At 38.6% G+C, this 19,321-nt stretch overlaps 2 protein-coding genes across 9 annotated transcripts in view; one reads left to right on the top strand and one right to left on the bottom strand.

The window, feature by feature from the left end:
- Positions 1 to 5,216: 5,216 nt before the first annotated feature.
- LOC140682358 (uncharacterized) lies at positions 5,217 to 12,831 on the bottom strand. The gene is made up of 4 exons (XM_072924291.1): positions 12,828 to 12,831; positions 11,634 to 11,824; positions 9,695 to 11,532; positions 5,217 to 8,213 (listed from the first exon to the last, which is right to left on the bottom strand). Exons 1-3 carry the CDS (start codon positions 12,829 to 12,831, stop codon positions 10,516 to 10,518), a joined length of 1,212 nt encoding a protein of 403 aa, XP_072780392.1. The 3' UTR covers positions 5,217 to 8,213; positions 9,695 to 10,515.
- The window catches only part of SOCS6 (suppressor of cytokine signaling 6), a 28,356-nt gene continuing 19,913 nt past the window's right edge, over positions 10,879 to 19,321 (top strand). For 2 of the 8 annotated variants that reach the window (XM_030265918.4, XM_072924470.1), the window contains exons 1-2: positions 10,879 to 11,018; positions 13,062 to 13,138. The gene's annotated coding sequence lies outside the window, so the exon portion shown is untranslated. Of the gene's footprint in view, positions 11,149 to 13,061; positions 13,139 to 19,321 lie in introns of all 8 variants that reach the window. The other 6 variants (XM_072924472.1, XM_072924471.1, XM_030265914.4 and 3 more) reach the window with 5 other exon arrangements.

Below are 19,321 nucleotides of genomic sequence, written 5' to 3'. Positions count from 1 at the left end.
ACTCATCCTCTGGTTGTCTTACCTATTCACGTTGTAGTATCAGTAAATCAGGGGTTTCATGCACTAAGGATGTGGTTTTAGCTCACACCCACCTGACGTGACTGAGGACTTTTGGGATACAGTGGTCCTGTGCTTGTCTTTTCCTTCTCAACCTGTATTGGACCTAGAAAATACATCATTATGAGCTGTATCACTCATTGAACTGTTGGAAAACTATCCCATCTACTTCCTTGGCAGGCCCTGAGTATGAATAAGGGATTGAGCTGATTCTCCTCTGCAGCAGCATAATCTTATTATGTGCAAGGGAAGTAACAGAGACCTACTACCTGGAGTGGAGGATGAAGAGATGTTTGTAGATCTGACCAATTGAAATATATTTGACAAATCACACCCAACATTCTAACTACTTTCCAAATTACAGCCCTGCTTATGGGTCTTGGATTTGCATTACACAAAGTATGGATTGAGCTGGAAGTTAAATTAACCACATTTCCTGAAGGGTGCCCTCCTCCCAGCCTGACAAGTGCAAGCTCAACAAGGTGCTGCAGACTCCACACCACAGACACCATACAGGCACAGTAGTATTTGTGTCAAATATAAAAAAAATGACATTTCATTTCACTTAAACAGATAATCCTAAAATTCTGCCTTCATCACTATCTGAAATCTGAAAATTTTGCCCTCCCTAACTGCTATACATGTTGCATATTATCAGACACAGGGCTTCTCTCTGTATTCAGTAAGACTGGAAAAAATGGTAGAAAATTACTAGCCTGGATTTTTATAATGAAGACTACAAAGAGAGAAATGTAGTCAATTTCCAAACATCTTAATGACACATGGGTCTTATCAAACTAACTGAACTTTTTTTTTGTTTCAAGTTTGCCTGCTAAGCAAAATAGTACTAATGTTATAGTACTGATCTAAAAAAGTCCTTGATTAAGATTAAATACACTTAAAAGAAAATGTGGTGATAACAAGTATATTAAATCCCATTGAAATTACATATTTTAGAGTAGTTTTTCACTTACAGTGTTGAACCTGAATGTTGTGGACAAAAAAGCAGAATTGTACAATACATATTTATGGATACCAATACAAACAAGAATGAACAACAGCCAGCAATCATTTGATGTAATGATCAATAATATTAAAACAGTTCTCAAAAATTCAAAATATTAAATAAGGCACTTTTACAAGAGCAATTTTAAGAGATTTCCTCTTCTGATACAACAAAAATAGTCACTTCTGTTTAAATTCATTTGCTTTTGATATTTCATTTAGCTAATTTTGATTTTTAATTTTGTTTTTAATAACAGGAAAAAGAAGTTGTGTGACTTCTGAATCTGAAGCTGGAAAGTTTTAAAATGAAATCCCAATTATTTTGTCTTCACATTGCTACAGGAATGACTTAGCATTCAGTAGTATACATAAAACTGCTATTCCAGTTAGCATTTAAACAAGGAGTAAGGAAGCCACAGTCATGCTGAAGTGAACACAAATTTTGCTAAGGAGTCATATAAAATAAAGATTTGGTTTCAAATTTTCACCAATAAAAAATTAAAGTCTGATTGATATGTGAGCATCTATCTTATGTACATATGAAAATTGTTCCCATTAGGTATATATTTACATGTTACTAGTATTTAAACATTTTATTTTTATGAAAAATGGATATCATTATAAAAAAGGTAGTATTCTATATTTGTCAATGTATTCTACAACTTTTGATATTAGTGCTAAATAATATGCTCTTAGTAGCTTTGTTTCTATGCTTTTTCTTTTTTTTCAGATGAGAAAAGTAGAAATTACATTATTTTTCCTGTATTATAAAATGGCCTTTCTGGTGTGAAAATAGTGAGATTGCATAGAGCTTTTTGTAGCCATTGAATACAATTTAAAACAATATTTCTCTATTCATGCACTTCAATTTGCTAAGTATCCTTCAGCTTTACAATGATTAATGTTTTCCATGCTGCCTATCAACATATTTATAAAAGCAAGACTATGTTTTATTTACAGCCAGGACGTGATAGAGATGAGTCATAAAGGAAGAGAAATTCGGCATTAAGAAAATCCTAACAGAGCAAGAGAGGATGGTTTTTCAAAGGCATGAAGATCCATGAGGCACCTAACTGATGTATTTAAGTGCCCTTCATGTCTTGGAGAATCTGCTCTGAATGCATGCTATTTAGTAGAATGCAATTTCTTCCAACAAAGCATTTTCTTTTCTGCAGCAAAATTTGACATCCAGCTAAAATCTGATTTTTACCCACAAAAGAGACCATGTTTGTGTATTCACTATTGTGAGCACATTTAGAAAACATATTAGGCTCTTTTTTTTTTTTTTTTCCCCTAAAAGAATAGCCTCATTTATCAGTTTCGGCTGAAATACTTCAATCCTGGAGTTTAGGATTTTATCATTATTTGTGGTGCCCTTACCGGCATTGATTTTAGTCATGTAGTAAGACACACATTGAAGTACACTACAGAACCAGTGGAAAGAAGATGCTGCAGTGTTATTTACATCAGTAATAACTTCCAGCTTTGGAAGTGCCTACTGAATATTCAGTCCTGCTCTTTTCTTTTACAAAGTTCCTGCATGAAAGGAAGCTGTGATATGATTTTCAGCATGTCCAAGTCACTTAGTCTTTCTTTAAATTGTTTTCCAAAAAATGCCTCCAGTTACATTAACCTAGAACAGAATAGTACAACTAAAAAGACTTTTGCTACACTATAATCAACAGTAACAAAATTTACTGCTTCATAAATAAAAAGCAGTGAAATCCTTAGGGGATCCTAAAAGCTTTTGTAAAGGAAGAAGGATTATACAAAAGATCATCCACTTACTATCGCAGCTCTCTCTTGGGTCACTGAGTAGCAGACACATCAGCTGACAGAGTATTTCCTGACTGTTTTACATACTGAAAACTGCGGATGGGACAGCCTGGTCAGAGAGTGAGAAAAGTAGATAAATTTTCCTAGAATCAGCCTAGGAGACTTCAGGCAGTTGGAGATAAACAATGATATCCCATCATTTAAAACAACCTGCAGGTGTTGTTTTTCTAAGATCTGTTTTCTTGTTATTCTGGTAAGATTGTTTATAAATGGGTGTCTTTTTAATTAGCCAATCAGGTGAAATGTATTGATTACATGACCAATCAGGTCCACCTGTATCGATCAGTGTATAAAAGAAGCGGTTATGAGTAAAAACTTGTGCTCATGCCACTCAGCCTTCTGATTGTCTCTTTGTGATTTCTTAGTAAACAGTGATAGGAAACAACCTAGACACCCAATCACCATATGAGGATTTTCTGAATCTTGTTCTCATATTTTTCAAATGTTCAATGTGCTTTATGTGATGAATTTGACAAACTTATTTCTGTAGAATAACCTAAATTTAATCAACTTTAATCACTTTTAATCAGTGTGGTCTACGCTTGCATAAACATCTTTATAAATGTTCTTGGTATGTTTTTAAAGATTGTATGCAGACGCACAGTAGGCTGTTTCCTAATGCACACAGTGCCATATCAGGATTTCACACTGATCTGACTTGTGACCGAGATCTATCAAAAATGCCTAGTGTGGGCAAGGGGTTTTTCCACCCTGCATTGCCAGTCAGCTTCACCTCTACTGAGAGATCAACACACACATAACAAACTGTAATTAAAAACTCTGACTTCATTGAGAAAGTAGGTTGCAGGTATAACAGAGCTCTTAACATCCGTATTTTACTTGTTGCAATTACAGAAGTAATAAATGTATTGTGTCAAATTGTAGAGGTTGGTACTGTTGACTTCTTCCTGAAAGATAAAATTATTCATTTCTGAGAACAAACATCTTTAAATGTGCATCTTTAGAGTGCATTTAGAAACAAGTTCACCAATTATGTCTTCTGAACTATCCACTTCAGAAAGCAACTCATTCCATATTGGCTATGTAACACATGTCAGTTATTGATAGTTTTAATTTGCAGCTAATGAAGACCATGTTTGAACTTGTGACCTAAATGTGAGAAGTTCCATATGTACCTCTGTAAGCCATCTAAACATTAAACATTGTTTCTTCAACACTAGTAATTTTTTTCCAGAATGCTGTGAATTGTATTGCTTGACCAATACAGCCCAAAGTTTTCTTATTTTAAAATTTATTTTACTTTTATAAATATAAAAAATAGGGATTAAAATTATTTACAAACTATATCAAATTAAAATTAGCAGCTGCAGGTACACCCTCTAATTATAAGATCTTGAGAAACAAGAATATCAGAGTCATTCTTGATTTAGCTAAGAGTGCAAGGATAAGCACCTGAGAAATGAGAATACTGGAGGAGCCATGGATCTAGGTGAAGTCAGAGGGAGTTAAAAAATCAAGGGAAATTGCTTGTGGCATCACAGGCAGAGCCTTACAGTGTTGGGGTAAGTGTGTATCTCTTCTGTGAATTAGCAGGGAAGGACAATCAAGGCTCAACAAGAACTGGTCAGCTGGTATTGTGAAAAGACTTCCTGCAACCCTACCTCCATTTTAGGGGCAGGCTTGTTTATTTGTTGGCTTTTAATATGCTTCTGCCCTTGAACTGAGCATTAATTGTGCTTTTATGCATGTTTTTAAAAGGATATTCTTAGGAGGAGGACGGAAAAGAACCTGTTTGACCTTCTTTTTCATAACTAAGGAAATGGCTGCAACACTTAAAGCCAAAAGGAACAGTTAGTTGTTATACAGCAAATAGAACATTAATTTCAAGGCACACCTGCTACTACTGTTTTCAGACATTTTCAAATTTAATATAATAATTTGCAGTGAGCATTCTGTGCCAGCATCTACACTTTGCATCCTTTTATGTGGTCTGATGAAGCAAGTATGATTCTTGATGTCAACACAGTTTTATCTTTAGGTTTTTAAATAAAATTCTAACTACAGCTGTATGCTTAGTCCTCATATAACTCTAACAGGAGCAGGCTGAAGAAAAAAATGCAAAAATAATATTACCTCATAAGTTTAAAAAAATATTTATGCCTGTAAAAGGAAAGAGTAAATCATCTTATAAATCCTTTTCCCTTTTTTATTCCTTCCTCTATTTCCCCTTAAAGATGAAAAAATAAACAACAGCTTGTTTTTCTTTTAAGTAGTCCTGTTTAAGAACAATAAACTTCTGAAAAATAAAATAGTTTCTTTTTAAATTACCAATTTAGATTTGAAAATTTTGGGGCACATATTTGTCATGAACTCTACTCTGAAAAAGCAGTTCAAGTGCAACATTTTGTGGACCAGTTTCACTTCCTCAAAAAGAGAAACGAGAAAACAGAGCAACACAAAGCCTTGTCACAATTTCAGTCAAATCCCACAAATCTATGGCAAAACCATGACCTATGGCAAAACCATGACCTGAAGCTCAGACTGTTTAAGTATAGTAAAGTGACATTTGGATTTGTTTTGATTTGTCTTTGGCACTTGCTTTCCAAAATGATTGTCTTTAGGTGGACTCCTAGGGCCGGTTGTGAATACTGAAGTAAAACCTAAAATGTCAAGCTCATGAGCTGCATTGTAAAGAACAATTCAGATAGTGAATATAATAAATCTGGCTACAAGGGAGAATATAACGTTGCAAACATAATTATTTTTTCTTCAAAATAAAAGGTGTGATGCCAATAGCCAAAAAAATTCTGGACATATACTTTATATTTTAACAGAAGAAACACTACAAGTTGAAGAAGGAAGTCTCTGTGAAGTTTCTGCTTTATTGTTATAAGGAAAATACATGACTTTATCTTTCTATATATATTATTTTGATGAAGTAGTATGGGCAAACAGATGAAACAAGGCATATGTGCACCGATGCATTGGCTTTGAGAGTATGGGCTACATATATATTGTCTTTGTTAGCTATGTCCTGCTCCGGGCAAAGTCCTGTGGGCTGAGAGCTTCAGACTGTTTGTGTCAACAGTGATTACACAGACGAGGTCTGAGCTGGGACAAGTTCTCCACCTTGCCTTTCTTTCTGAATCTCCGAATCTACATGACTCAATGCAGATTACAAGTGACTGTACAGGCAATATGGGCAATCAAGGAATAAGATACATAGGCTAGCCTCACTGTATAGAGCTATTTGCAGCCAGCTATAGTCATGATTTACTATGCATCTTTGTCAACAAGAAAAGTAGTATTTTATTTCTCTGACATTAACAGGAATCAATTTGTGAGGCCAAATTTACCCTGACCATTCAGGTTTTGGTACATAAAAAATTAAAATGTCCCCTCCTTTTCTCCATTACTCAACAGATTAAAATTAGTCCCCTTGTACTGTTATTAGAGATGTCATTTTGCTTTATGCTATTTTTTACTGTAATTTAATTGTTAGAAAACTTTAAAAGTAAAAGTAAATATTGAGCTGCACTCTTGCTAAAAAAATGAACCTTATTCTCAACAGAAAGCTTCACAATGAATGTAAGAATCTTAATTTCAGAACTGCTCATCAATAATTTTGAAGCATATTTCCTCTTAAAATGACATTAAATGAAAGAGGTAAGAGTGGCACTCAAAACTGGTGTATTTCAAAAAACACCTGAGTAAGTAAGGGCTCGGTTTTTATCCATAATGATAAGAGATATAGCATATCACAACATAACCACAGCATGAAACAGAAGCAATAGCAGTACTCTGATTAAAATGTAGCACATAATTTTTATGTATGATACTTTTTTAGTAGCTGTAAGAGGTCTTAATGCCATCTATACCTTTTATTTCATCAGTATCAGTAAATAATGCCAATTTAACTCCAATCTGAGACAAAAGGTTTGTCTGTGTGAAAGAAACTCCTGTATACTTCACTTCATTTTGGTTTTTTTTTTTTTCTTTTTTTTCTTTTTTGGTAACAATAGTATTAAACTGGGTGGAGGGTGAAGTCTCTCCAAAAAAAAAAAAAAGAAAAAAAAAACGTTTTGAAAATATTTACATAAATGAACTTTAATAATAGAACTTGAATTTATCAACAGAAATGTCCAAGAACCTAAGAGAAACTGAAGTGGAGCAAACAACCTACAATGTCTGAAAACCATACGTCATGATGTGATATATAAGGACTTCTAATACATATTATAACATAGGAATATAAATATACAATATTATCTAAAAAGACAAATAAAGGAATACATAAATTCACATAATAAAAAAGGAGAACAGTAATTTTAAAACCATAAAATTAGGCCACAGTTACAAAAAATGACCAGCAATTTAGTGATTTTGGAGATATGGCTTTCCTTAAAAGCATATGTTTTTTCAAGGCCATCTGAACATTTACGATCTAAAAATCAAAATCCTATAAAGCATTACAATAATTTAAACATTTCAGTAAAATTACAACAAATTTCCTTTCTGAAATATACTGAACAGGAAAGGAAAGCATTTGGGTGCTTAAAATAAAATCACAGTTACATGCCTGCAAGAACAGTAAGACAAAGGCACTAGCCTCCCACCACAATTCAGGCCAAAGAGCCATGGCCAGGGAAGTTGTAAGAAGGTGATGATAATCTATGCCATTCAGGTAGGTAGCAATAAGAAAGAAATAGATACAATGGACATAACTTTTGGCTTTGTTGTCCGTGAATACTCATAATTTAAGTTTCTGACCTGTCCCTCTGCACTACAGATTTGTATATACACAGTTTGATCTCAAAAATAATGAAATAATTTGTAATCACATTTTTAAGTAAGAGAGAAAAGGCATAAGCATATAAAAATAGAGAACGCATCAATATGCAACCCCTAAGTAATTAAAAATGGGTGCAGAGTTCCTGATTTTAGAACCTCCCAAATATAAAGAAATCAGATAGGAAAAAATTGATTTTCTATTACCAAGACCAAATTTCTAGTTCTTGTAGTTTCATAAAAGCTAGCAACTGTGAAGCAAGTCTGATAGGTGATACATACAGAGAGCATTGAAACAAGATGCCTGAATGTACCAACAGCCCAATTTAGTTCAATATGTGTTTTTAAGCCAAGAAAAACTCAACTGAGTGATCCCGCTTGCATTCTCCTTGTCTGCCATCCAAGATGCAACATCAGTAGCACACTTATGAGAATTCAGACTTGGTGGTAAACTGTTGCTCTCACTAGGATATGGCTGTTTGTTGCCACATTTCCATGGGGAAAAGTCTATCCTAAACTTGAAGCTATATGTTAAGGCTGAGACAAACCAAGAGCACACTGGTAGCCTATGGAAAAGAAAAAGATGTGAGAAATAAGGCATCGGTTCTCCTTTATGTCAGAATTTATTGTTAGGAAAATGAACCTCAAGAGATTTTGCCACCTGAGCTGGCTTAGAGAGGACCAATGAGGCCTGGAGCCACTGAAAAAAGAAAAGGGTGTGCATGGGCAGGAGGAGGGAAGGAGATGGAGAGAAAATGAGAAAGGTTAGCGCTTGGAGTAGTGATGCTAATTTAAGCCATATTTAACATCATCTCTACTGAGAAGAATGTTAAGATATGGAAGACATGGGGGAAAAAGCTACCAAATGTTTTGCATTACTTTTCTTCAACCTTCCTGTTGTCTATCAGTCCCATTTCTGCAAAAAGCTAAGTCCTTTTATCCATAAGACTGATAAGAGGGCACTTTCAGACACATGGAAACCTTTGGTCAACATATGGCCTGGAAAATCTCATCATCCAGGCTCAACTGTTTTTGTAGTAGTTTAAGAGACTGTAGAATAAGATTTCTAAGATGATTTTAAAAATTCATCTCATATGCAATGTAGATCACTGCAAAAGTTGCCTATGGTAAAAGCTCCCTGAAAGCAAAATGAAGGATAAACATTTTAAGCCCAGTTGGCTTCTTCATATACTGCTGCTATTGTCCCACAGCTGCTATTGAAAAGTTTATACTAAGCCAGCTTAAGTTAATACTACATATATGTGTCAAGCACAAATGCCAGCAGAATCCTGAAAGTAACTACTTTTTCAAATGCTTGTATCCCAAGGAAAATGAAGGCTGAGAAGAAGGTAAGATCATACACACACACAAAAAAACCTCCTTGTTTCACAAAATGACAGAACTGCACAAAAATTAAACCAAAAGATTCCCCATCAGAGCCTTGCTTGCTCTCTCTTATTCCCCTTTTTAACTTGGTTGCTAAACTTATAGCAGTTTATAAGGCTTATAACAGGAGAAGGAATGCTCTATGCTGTAAAAAAAAAAAAAAAAAGTTAGTATTTTATTATTAGTTTAATTTTCTTTCTTTGAATGCCACTGCCAACCTAGGAAGTAATTTGTATTTTTCATATCTACAATATTGGTTTTACAAACAAAAGTTAAAATCCATAAGGTTTCATGTGATCCACTTGAAGTGATTCTTAGCTTTGTTATACCACTGATAATATGTAATCATAATCATAAAACAAACAGTTCTAATCTAAAACACTTAATTAAAACATAAATCATTCTATTTATAAATTGAAAAGTCAAACCTTATATTTGAGAAAAAACATTCTTTCTGCAACTCTGATTAGTCATCATCTCCTGAAATGGTCACGGCCTGCCAGAAACTGAAGTTGATTAGACACATAAGGAAGCATACGACCCTTGAATGAGACTCAAGGAAATATTTAACTCTCTATAAATGCCTGGGATATAAAAATATGAATACAATCAAGGCACACTCAGATCTCAAATACCCTAGGCAGTTAAACAAGTCACTGACCTGAACTCACAAACACCTCAGATCTCCGGGAATTCAAGCAGCATGTGCATGAATATTCTCACAATCTTGAGTGTCATTGGATACTTCTTAACCTTGAAGTCAGTTGCTTCATAATAAGCCATACAAATACTCTGTCATGCGACTGCATAGGTAAGCAAATTGTGCTTATCTGTGCAAATCTGGTTGTTAATTTGTATCAGTTATATACACTACAAGGAGGAAACTAAGGTAGTATTTTACTAGCTGCTCAGTAAAATAGCAAACACAACTTGCAACAACTTTTCAGTCAGCAAACACAACTTGCAACAACTTTTAAGAGCCGTATCCTCGATAGATTTTAATCCTTCACACCCTGCTAGTTGTTTCCATCAGTCTCACACATCCTAAATTAAGAATTGTTTTCTTGCTCTGGAGTTAGCATTTTATTTTTAAAAAGAGACCGGAGAACAAGCAATCAAAGCAGTCTGCTTGGCTGAAGCTGCTGCAGCACAGCTGGTATGCCTGAAGTTTAGTGTCAATTTCTCGAGGAGATCTGTGAAGCAGAGTGGAGCACAAAAGTAAAGCCTGTTCTGGCGCGTCGCTTTCACGTCAAGAGGTGTGAGGGAAGGTGAAGCGGAGGAAAAATCACCTCCCTCCCTCTCCCGCGCCCTCTCTCCAGCGCAAGCGGGCCTGGAGGGATGCGCCCGTGGCCGGCAGCAGGGGGCGGCTGCGAGACCCCTCTGGCCGGGCGCTACCAGCGAGGGGCTGCCCCCGCCAGAACGACGAGGGGAGGTGGCTCCCTGTGAACTTGGTTGATGAGCTCCCGTAGCCCAGCGGAGCGCTCACACACCGGAGCGCTGGGGGAGAGAGGAGAAAGGGCCGGGGCTAACAAAGCCAGACCGCCTCCCTGCTGCCATTCCAGCGCGGCTCCCGGCCGCCCCCCGCGGGTTTCCCGCGGCCGCTAAGCGGGAACGAGCCCGGGGCGAGGCGCCCAGACCCAAGTAAGGGAAGGGCCGCAGAGGGCTGGTGGAGTCCGCCGGGCGGCAGGGGCGGCCGGGCAGGCGGAGGACGGAGCGGGGATGCCCGCGGCCCTCCTGCCGCCGCCGGGCCGTGCGCGGGCGCCGCAGCCGTAGCCGTGCCTGCGGCAGGCGGCGGCCATCGCGGGCTCGCCGCCCCCGTGCGCCCCTCCGAGGACGGAGGGGTGGGGGCAGAGGAGGCGGAGGAAGCGGCGGCGGCGCCAGGAACAGGGAGGCGGCGGCACGGCGAGGGAGGGAGCCAGAGCCGAAGCCGGGCCGGGCCCCGCGAAAGCAACAGCAGAGCCAGCTCCTCCTTCTCCTCCCCCTCGGTGAGTGCCGCTCCGCCACCCCCGGTGATTGCTCCCCGCCTAGCCCGGGAGCCGGCGCAGGCCGGGCCGCACCGCCGAGGTGCCCGGGAAGAGGCCCGCACCGGGAGCGGGACACCGCGGCCTCCACCGGGTGAGCGTCCCCGGGGCAGCGGGCGCTTCGCGGCCCGGCGCCCCCCTCCCCGCACCGCTGGGCGCGGAGGGCCGGTGCGATGGAGGGGGAGCCGTGGATTGGGCCGGTGCGGTTCGTCACTTGCCCGCCGCCCTCTTCGCGGGCCGCGGCCCCGGCCTCGGCTCCCTTTGTTTGCTGGGCTCCCCGAGCCCGCGGCGGTGCCAGGCCCTGCAGAGGCACCGGGGCCGCGGCGCGGCCTGCGAGGCGGCCGGGCGGGCGGGAGGGAAGCAGCGCCGGGCCCGGGCCGGCGAGGCGCTGCCCAGCCCCCGCCGTGACAGGAGGGGTCCAGGCCAGCCTCTCTTCCCCGCCAGTCGCGGCAGCGGGGCCCGCCGGGCTCCCGTGCTCCTACCCTGGGCCGCTGCCCGAATGCACCCCGCGCCTCCTGGTGCCATTGTGGGGGACGGCGGAATTGGGCTGATTTTCCTTCGCCCCGCCGTGAAATCCGCCTTCAGTTGAGGCTGGTGTGTCCCCGTCTCCGGCAGGGCGAGTGTCCAGAGGTGGCGATTTGGGCAGCCGGTGTAGGGATTTGTGCGGTGGAGGAGCCCCGGGTTGTTGCGAGGTGAGGGTGCGCCGAGAGCTCCCGAAGGGGCGAGCGAGAGAGGCTCCTTTTTATGACAGGCAGCGCTTAAGAACTTGACTTCAACAAAAGCATTACCAGATCAGCAAAGTTTATTCGCTTTCATTGTTCTTACTCTCTTTCTGTCATGATGCCACTTCTCTTAGAAAACAACTAGTCCATGCCAACCCGTTTGCTTATGAAAAAAGCCTTTGCAAAACAACGGCGTTTTGAGAAATGCAGAGGATGATGCTTCTGTGATGTGAGAGTACTTTGGCTACGTCTTTCTGTCCTCTTTATTTTTGTCTTCCTATGTTTTCAAAATCATCTTGGTTTGGAAAGCAATGTTTTTTTTCCTGTGGAGTAGGGCACTGCATTACAGTAGTTGCTCATAGAATATGCTTTAATCAGGGAAACTGACTTCCCCTTAAAAAATTCTTGTGCCCTTTCACTGTGAGGTCCCAACCACTCTTTCCTACAGGCCAGGAATGTTTATGCCGTGTCTATCCTCTCAATATACCTGTAGTTAAAAAATGCCTGCTGCAGGCCTCCTGTCTTGCAGTGCTGCTGTCTGCACAAGTACTCCAGGAATAATGCATCTGCATTTCTTCTAAGGGTGGAATAAAGTAGAACTGGTTCTGTTTCTAGTTTCTGTTTGTGCTAATAGACACATCTTTGGATTGTAGAAAATAGGGAAGCTTTGGTGCGATTATGAAACAAATTACTTAGCTTGGCTGGAAGACTCTAAGCAGCTAGAGAATGTGTAGGTATTTTTTGAGTCTTCTGCAATAAGATAGTAGTCATAACTCACAGCTTTATGTGTAACTTAAGAAAGACAACTTGCAAAATGCATAGTTTTTTAAAGTGTTAAACTCCCATCAAGTACTGTTTTCACTTCCTATTTGATATTTCTTGGGTTTCTGGCATTGCACTGTGTTTGGAACTGAGCTTTTACTTGAAACCAGGTTCACCTCTTGTATGCTTAATTAGGGATGTTTTCCCTATATCCCAAGTTTTGAGATTTAAGTAGATTTTTTTAAAAGACAAAATTAAGTGATAATAGTGTATTGTTATACAGACATACCCATATTAGCTAACTTCTTGGATTAGCTGCGAGGGCATGGACTATTTAGTGAGAAGCTCTGTGTTGTTTCCAGGGGCTTCATGAGCATCACTTTAATGCACTGCATGTATTGCAGCATCAAAGTGTTTGCATAGATTCAGGAGACTTGGTAGCTTCATAAAAACTTGACGTACTGAAATCTAAAAAACATTTGTGTATTAATTTATAATATGCTGTTAACTTCTTTGATCCTAGATTGTGAAGTTGGTCAGTAACCCTTGGTTACTCTTGGAGAGGGATGATTTGAAGAAATGGTAACTGGTTCTTATTCTGTGAGTAGATTATGACTTCTGACTCTCCTTGGCGTAGTGAATTGGTGGAGTGAGAGAGTGAAATCTTAACTAGAAGTTGTTCATACAAAGCAAGTTCATTATTTCTGCTCTTTCTTATGATTTCTTTTATAGTCTTACAGTAATTTGTACATGAACAGTTGTAGGACTTCATTTGGTAGGGCTGCCCTGAGTACACTATATATTTGCTATGCTATTGTTGGCAAAAGTGGGGCCATAGTCCAGGGTAATCCCTAGCTCGAGTGCCTTTTTTTCCTCTTTCTTTATGGCTCTCTTGGGCCTATACAGCACTAGTTTGATAGTGTTTGGGTAGTACAATGCAATTACATAAAATAGATAGGAAGGAGACTGTTCTCAGTTGGTGTGTGCCTCAGTGTTTTGTTGATAGGGCTTTAATGTGTGTTAGCAACAAATTAGAGAGAGTAGCTCAAGCAGTTCTGGTGCTCCAAGGAAGAAAATAAGATGCAAATAGCATAAAAGGGAATGTAATGCAGATGCTAAAATGTCTTGAGTATAAATTGGATAGATGAAAAACGGAATAGAGATATCCTATGCCATGTAGCTGTATATTTTGTACTGTAAAATATTAAACTGAGAGCAAATACAGACCTTTGAGTTTACCCTTTTTTAATGTTTTTTATTTTTCAGAATAGAAACATCTGTAATGTTCCTTGTCCTTATGTTTATTCTAAAATTTGTTTGCATTCTGTTTTGTTGCATGCTTATTTTTCTGGAAATAAATATTTCCAGAGTTTTCAGAAGACAAAGGTCCCAAGTTCTTGCCGCTTCTGTCCTCCCAATAAATTTGTAGTGTCCTCCCAATAAATTTGTAGAGAAGGAAATATCGTTTAAGAAAAATGTTTTTAAATATCATTCTTGACGATTTCAGATGTCACATTACATACAACAGTATGTTTTTGTAGAAAAGATGATTGTTCTTGTAATGGATATTTATTGTCCAGGATTAAAAAGCAGCTTCATACCACTCAAATATATTTTTGATACAGCAGAATATAAAGATTCATGGTACAAAGTACATTCCTTCTTTTATTATTGTTTTACATTTTCCTCTTCAAATAATTGATTTCTGAATTAAAACACTGTACTATGCAAGTTGAATAAATCTCTGTGTTAAAAATAGTTACATTGCTTTTGAAAGAAACATTTAGAAACTCATAGCTTTGGGGTTTTTTGTTGCAAAAAGTTTTTCCCCCATAGCTGCATTGAAAAAGCTATTGAAACAAAAACCTGTCACCTACTTCAGCCTCTCCTGGTAAATAAAACCAAACTGAAAGCAAACTGGCCTATAATTATTGTCCTGGTTGAAAATGGAAAGCTGATTGTATGTAAAGTGTTGACTGATACATCAAGGTTAGGAAAAAGGGTACACAAACTTTGCTGGAGTCTACACAGACTGAATTTGAATAGGTACCATGAAGCAAAATCTGGCTTAGTCTACTTACTGTGAGAATTACATTTTTCAGATCAAAGCATTAGAAATTTAGCTGTTCGAGTCCTTAAGCTCACTTCAATATAAGTTGCTCTGGATATAGTTACTCTGGATACGCACAATGGTAGTTTTCGTGGTCTTTTTTTGTCATGTACAGGCATGCAAACAATAAGTGTCTGGAACTCCAGATAATTTCAGAAGGCTTTGAGGTGTATGGCTTTGCAAATCTAGCTGCTCTTCATTAGTCTGTAATGTGGATTTGAGAATCTATCTTTACATATTTTTAATTTTTAAAATGTTAATGAAACTGTTATCTCTCTTGAATTATTTTTTTTTTCTGGAAAATATTAAGATAAAATACTTTGGAACCTATTGGTCCTTTTCTGTCTCCTTAACCATTCACATAACACTTTGGACTCTGAGGAACTCAGTTGGCCTCATTTATGACAGGGATGTAAGCCACATGTTACCTAAAAAATTCTTTCTTGGTTGCTGCATCACCAAGAAAACTATGCAAGTTAAACATAAATGTTTGTTTAGCATGGGTGTCAATAGAGTGGCTTACTTGTTCTGCCCCTGACTTTAAACTCCATTAAAGGAATATGAAAAAAGTCTTTCTTGCATGTAAAGCCAAGCACAGAGTGCTGCATGTAGACATTTCTGTCCAGGTGCTGCTCCCCTAACATTGCTTCCTTTTGTATATGTGTAGGGCACATAGCCTCTTATTCTCTGTCTTCCAGGAAACAGTGTTTTTGTAATCTGCCAAGTGCAATAGGTTTGCAATTTAAAAAAATCTTAGGTTTGTAAAGTGTGTGGGTTTTTGTTGTAAGCACCAAATAATCTTGCTGTAAACTGCTGTAAAATAATTTTGGATGAGAGCCATTTTATCTGGCAGTGAAGGTATAGATAGTAGATATTAGTAATTTTTTTTTGAGAGTTTAAATGTTAAAGTTAAAAATTTAAACCATGAAAATGAACCTGTGCATATTGTTAAATAAATCACACAGATATATGGTATTGTTCTTTGCTTCTTAGTGCGCTGTATAATCAGCAGCTGCACTTGTGTCATTTAACTTGGATGTACATGATACTGACCTGTAAGAGCAGTTGTTAGGTTTTGATGCTCTTGAGTTCATGTGGTGAATACAGCTAACAGATAAAATGACTAATTTTAGCATTTGAGATTATCAAAGTTATTAAATCTGCATTTTTCCTCAAGGATATTGTGTATTGCTTAAAACAGTACATAGAGTGCTACTTTTGAAAACATTGTTGGAAATGAGATTCCAGTCAGACTTGGTTTTACAATGTGTGATCTCTTGTTTTTTCTTGAGTAGTTTTATTCTTAATTAATCTTGACATTTTCTGGTAAATGTGCTAAAACAGTGTCTTGTAGGAGTCTTGAGTAGGTGATTGTTTTTCCTTCTCCAAAGCAGTCTGCATTCCTCAAATAGGTTGAGAACATAGTAGGCTACTCCAAATGCTTCTGAAGCATGTTTGGTCCCATGATATCTCCAATACGGTGGTCAAGCTTGCCTTCTTTTTTTGTTCCTTCTGATTTAAGGAGTTCTGTCTCTTGTGGCTTTACCGCAGTTAAGTGCTTCAGGACTGGGCAGTTACAAGCTGTAATTTTGACTGGTTTTGACATCAGTAATGGGTTTTAATACCCTTGGAATCCCTTTGGGTTAGTAATCAGGTATCAGATTAGGAGTTCTAATAATATAGAGAAACAGAGACAAGTGTCAGCAGGGCAAAGGTTTTTGATTACAGAAGGTGTGCCTTCTAGGATGAGCTGTGTGGAAACTGTGCTCTAAAAACAGGGTAGGCAGCTTTTCAGATGAATGTTCTTTCAGGAGCTGGTGGGAACTGAGTGAGTAAGGAATTCTTGCTGGATTCACTAACAGAAGCTGTTTGTGCAGGGATACTGGTTTGGGTGAAGCATGTGCTGGAGGAGTTTTCCAAGCTGGAATTTTGGTCAGCCTGAGGAGACTGACTCTAGAATAGTTGGTTTGTGCATTCAGAGGTAGGAGTCACTAAGTTATGTGTAAGAGTTTAAGTCTCAGTCTGTTTAAGGTAGGTGCCTGGTGGCTTTTTTTATTCCTTCCCCTCCCTGTTCTCTCTTCAGCAGAAAAGAGGCAAAACCAGTGCTGATCAATGCATGCTGAAACATTGATTTTTCTTCCTCTTTTTGGCTTTTGAAAGGAAAAGAGTTGCTGGTCAGTAGTAAGTAATGCTGAGAAGTAATAAAATACTAGCCATTAGCCTTTGGCATTATTTTGTGCAAAAAATCCAGTTATTTGAGAAGATACTTGCTGTTAATGTAAATATTCTGTGGTCCCTTACTGCAGGGATAAAAGGCTCTGTTCCCCCAACAGCACTTATCTGAGCTGTTGTCTAATCAGTGATGATCAGAAGAAGACAGTGAATAGAAGTTGTTATATCAGTACTGACTCATATGTCCTGTGTATTACAAAAACAAGTGCTTTTGGAATTTGCAGTGTTTTAAATGTTGTTTGACGGGGGGGAAAATGAACTTAAGTTCTATGTATCAGCATTGAAAAGTATGTATTCCCTTGATTGTTTTTTTCTTAAATTGGGCTAATACTTTTTTTTCCCCTTCATTTTATTTATAGCATGTCTTTAAATTTAGTGTCAGAATGGGAGAAAAGAAAGTCAGTGTGCATGTACATGACTCTTTTTCGTGGTTGGACTTTGAAGCTTAGCTAGCTTCTGCAGCCAGGCTTCGATACTCCTGGCTCTGCAGAAATTTGACCTTGCTCTGAAGATAGCTATCTTAAGGGCTTTGAGTTTGTATAAATCTGATAGAGCACATTACTTCACACAGACAGTGAAAATTTTATCTTTGATCATGTCTGTGGATAACAATTTATATACTGATGTGAAGTTGCTCAGTGTTAGGCCGAATTTTTTCATGTGCAATCTGAATACAGTGTACAGTGAGGACTCCCATTGAGTTAAGTGTCTGCTCACAGTTAATTAATCTTTGTTGGGTTAGGACACAATATTAGCAAAATCAGATTGTTTAGTAAATTAGTAAATGTAAAATTATTTTCTGCTACTGGCAACATTGTTTAAAAAAAAAACCATGACAACCCAAAACCAACAATCTTCCATATGCATCAGTACAAAACAGTGTCTGTCTAAAAATCACCATTAATATATTTACCATCAGATTCATTGGTTGGGGTAGTGAGCTGTTTCTGTCTGCAGGTGATGAGAGTGTAGGTGTAGGAGAAAAAAAGAATTTCCTGATCTTAATCATGAATAATTAAGAGTCTCTCTTGTTTTGACCCAAAATGAGAAAATTTGCATGTAGAATAAGTTTTGTCAGGACTGGTCTAGTCCTGTAAAAAGGTTTTACACTGACAAGTCAGAACTTTATGAAAAAGATGGCTAAATGGCTTTGCCTCTGCAGTCAGAACTCTGTTCCTGTTCTGGTCAGTGTGCAAGTTATGCAGTGTTGTGGTATGTGCCTTCTTAAAAGCACCCTTGGACTTAAAAGGGTGAATTTAGAAATTTATTTAATGTTTCACCTTCTTTTTTAGGGGAAACAAAAGTGTTAAAGTAATTTTGTAAGATTAGCTGTAGCTTATACTCTCTCGTCAGGTGTGTTTACCCAGTACTTTAAGCACAGCCATGTCTCCTTTTTCCCATGTGTGGATAGACATAAAGAAGATAACTCACTTACACTGTTCTTATTTGGCCTCCTGCCAGGGAAATTGGGAAGGGAAATATTTTAAATAAGCTGTGTTTTGCATTCTCATTTTCTGAAATGCAGAGCTTGGATTACTCTGCAGTGGGTCCTAAGGCCTTGGAGGAGCAGCCAGGCCAAACACATCGGGGATCAGTGGCTCATGGTGCATGACTGATACAGATTCTGTTACTGGAGTGTGTTTCAGGAGAGACTGCTTAACTGGAGGTAGTCAGGATGATTGCCCCTTGGGCACCACCTGACTCAAGTTCCCCCCCAGTTTTTAAACAAGGAGAAGGAAGTTCTATTCCTGTCCCTTCACCTCCTGCCTTCTGGTTTGTTGTGTTGTGCTGGCTTGTCTGTAAAATAAACCTTACTTTCTGTTTCGCTGATTGGATCTCTTTTCCTGGCCATGAAAGATGGAAAGACTGATCGTTCTGTAACTGATACTGTTTGACAATCTCAGTCGAATTGTATCTCATTAAATAGTATGTGTGTTCCAGAATAGAATTGAGGTGCAACTATGTAAGAATAGGTTCCTTATGCTTGATGTACTGAATACTCCTTTGCCTTTAAAATGAATTCCCAAGTGTGTGTAAGTGGATTGTTGTCACTGTTATTTATTTAGGACCAAAAATAATAGGTGGATATTTGGCCTGTCATCTATGAGAAGGACAAAATTTGCAGTGAAATATGAAATTAAATACAAAGGTATGTAGCTAAAAATTTCCTGCATGTATAGGTTTCACAGACTGCAAGCAGTACAGGCTGCATTTCCCAGTAGAAATGTAAAAATACAGGCTATAACAGCTTGCTAGGTAGAGCCCTCATTCAGAATGTAAGATAGCCACAGTAATTTTCCACTTCTGTCCTTTCTGTATGAGGACTACCCTAAACACCAGCCTTTTGGCTGCTCTGTAGTGTGAAAAATATTTCTATTCCTTCTTCTAAAGCTATTCTGAAGAAGATGAACAGAGCTGAAAATGATCTAGATAGTGTGCTT

Source organism: Taeniopygia guttata, chromosome 2 (assembly GCF_048771995.1).
Source record: "Taeniopygia guttata chromosome 2, bTaeGut7.mat, whole genome shotgun sequence".
Lineage (NCBI taxonomy): Eukaryota > Metazoa > Chordata > Aves > Passeriformes > Estrildidae > Taeniopygia > Taeniopygia guttata.
This window is presented reverse-complemented; position numbering and strand designations above follow the sequence as displayed.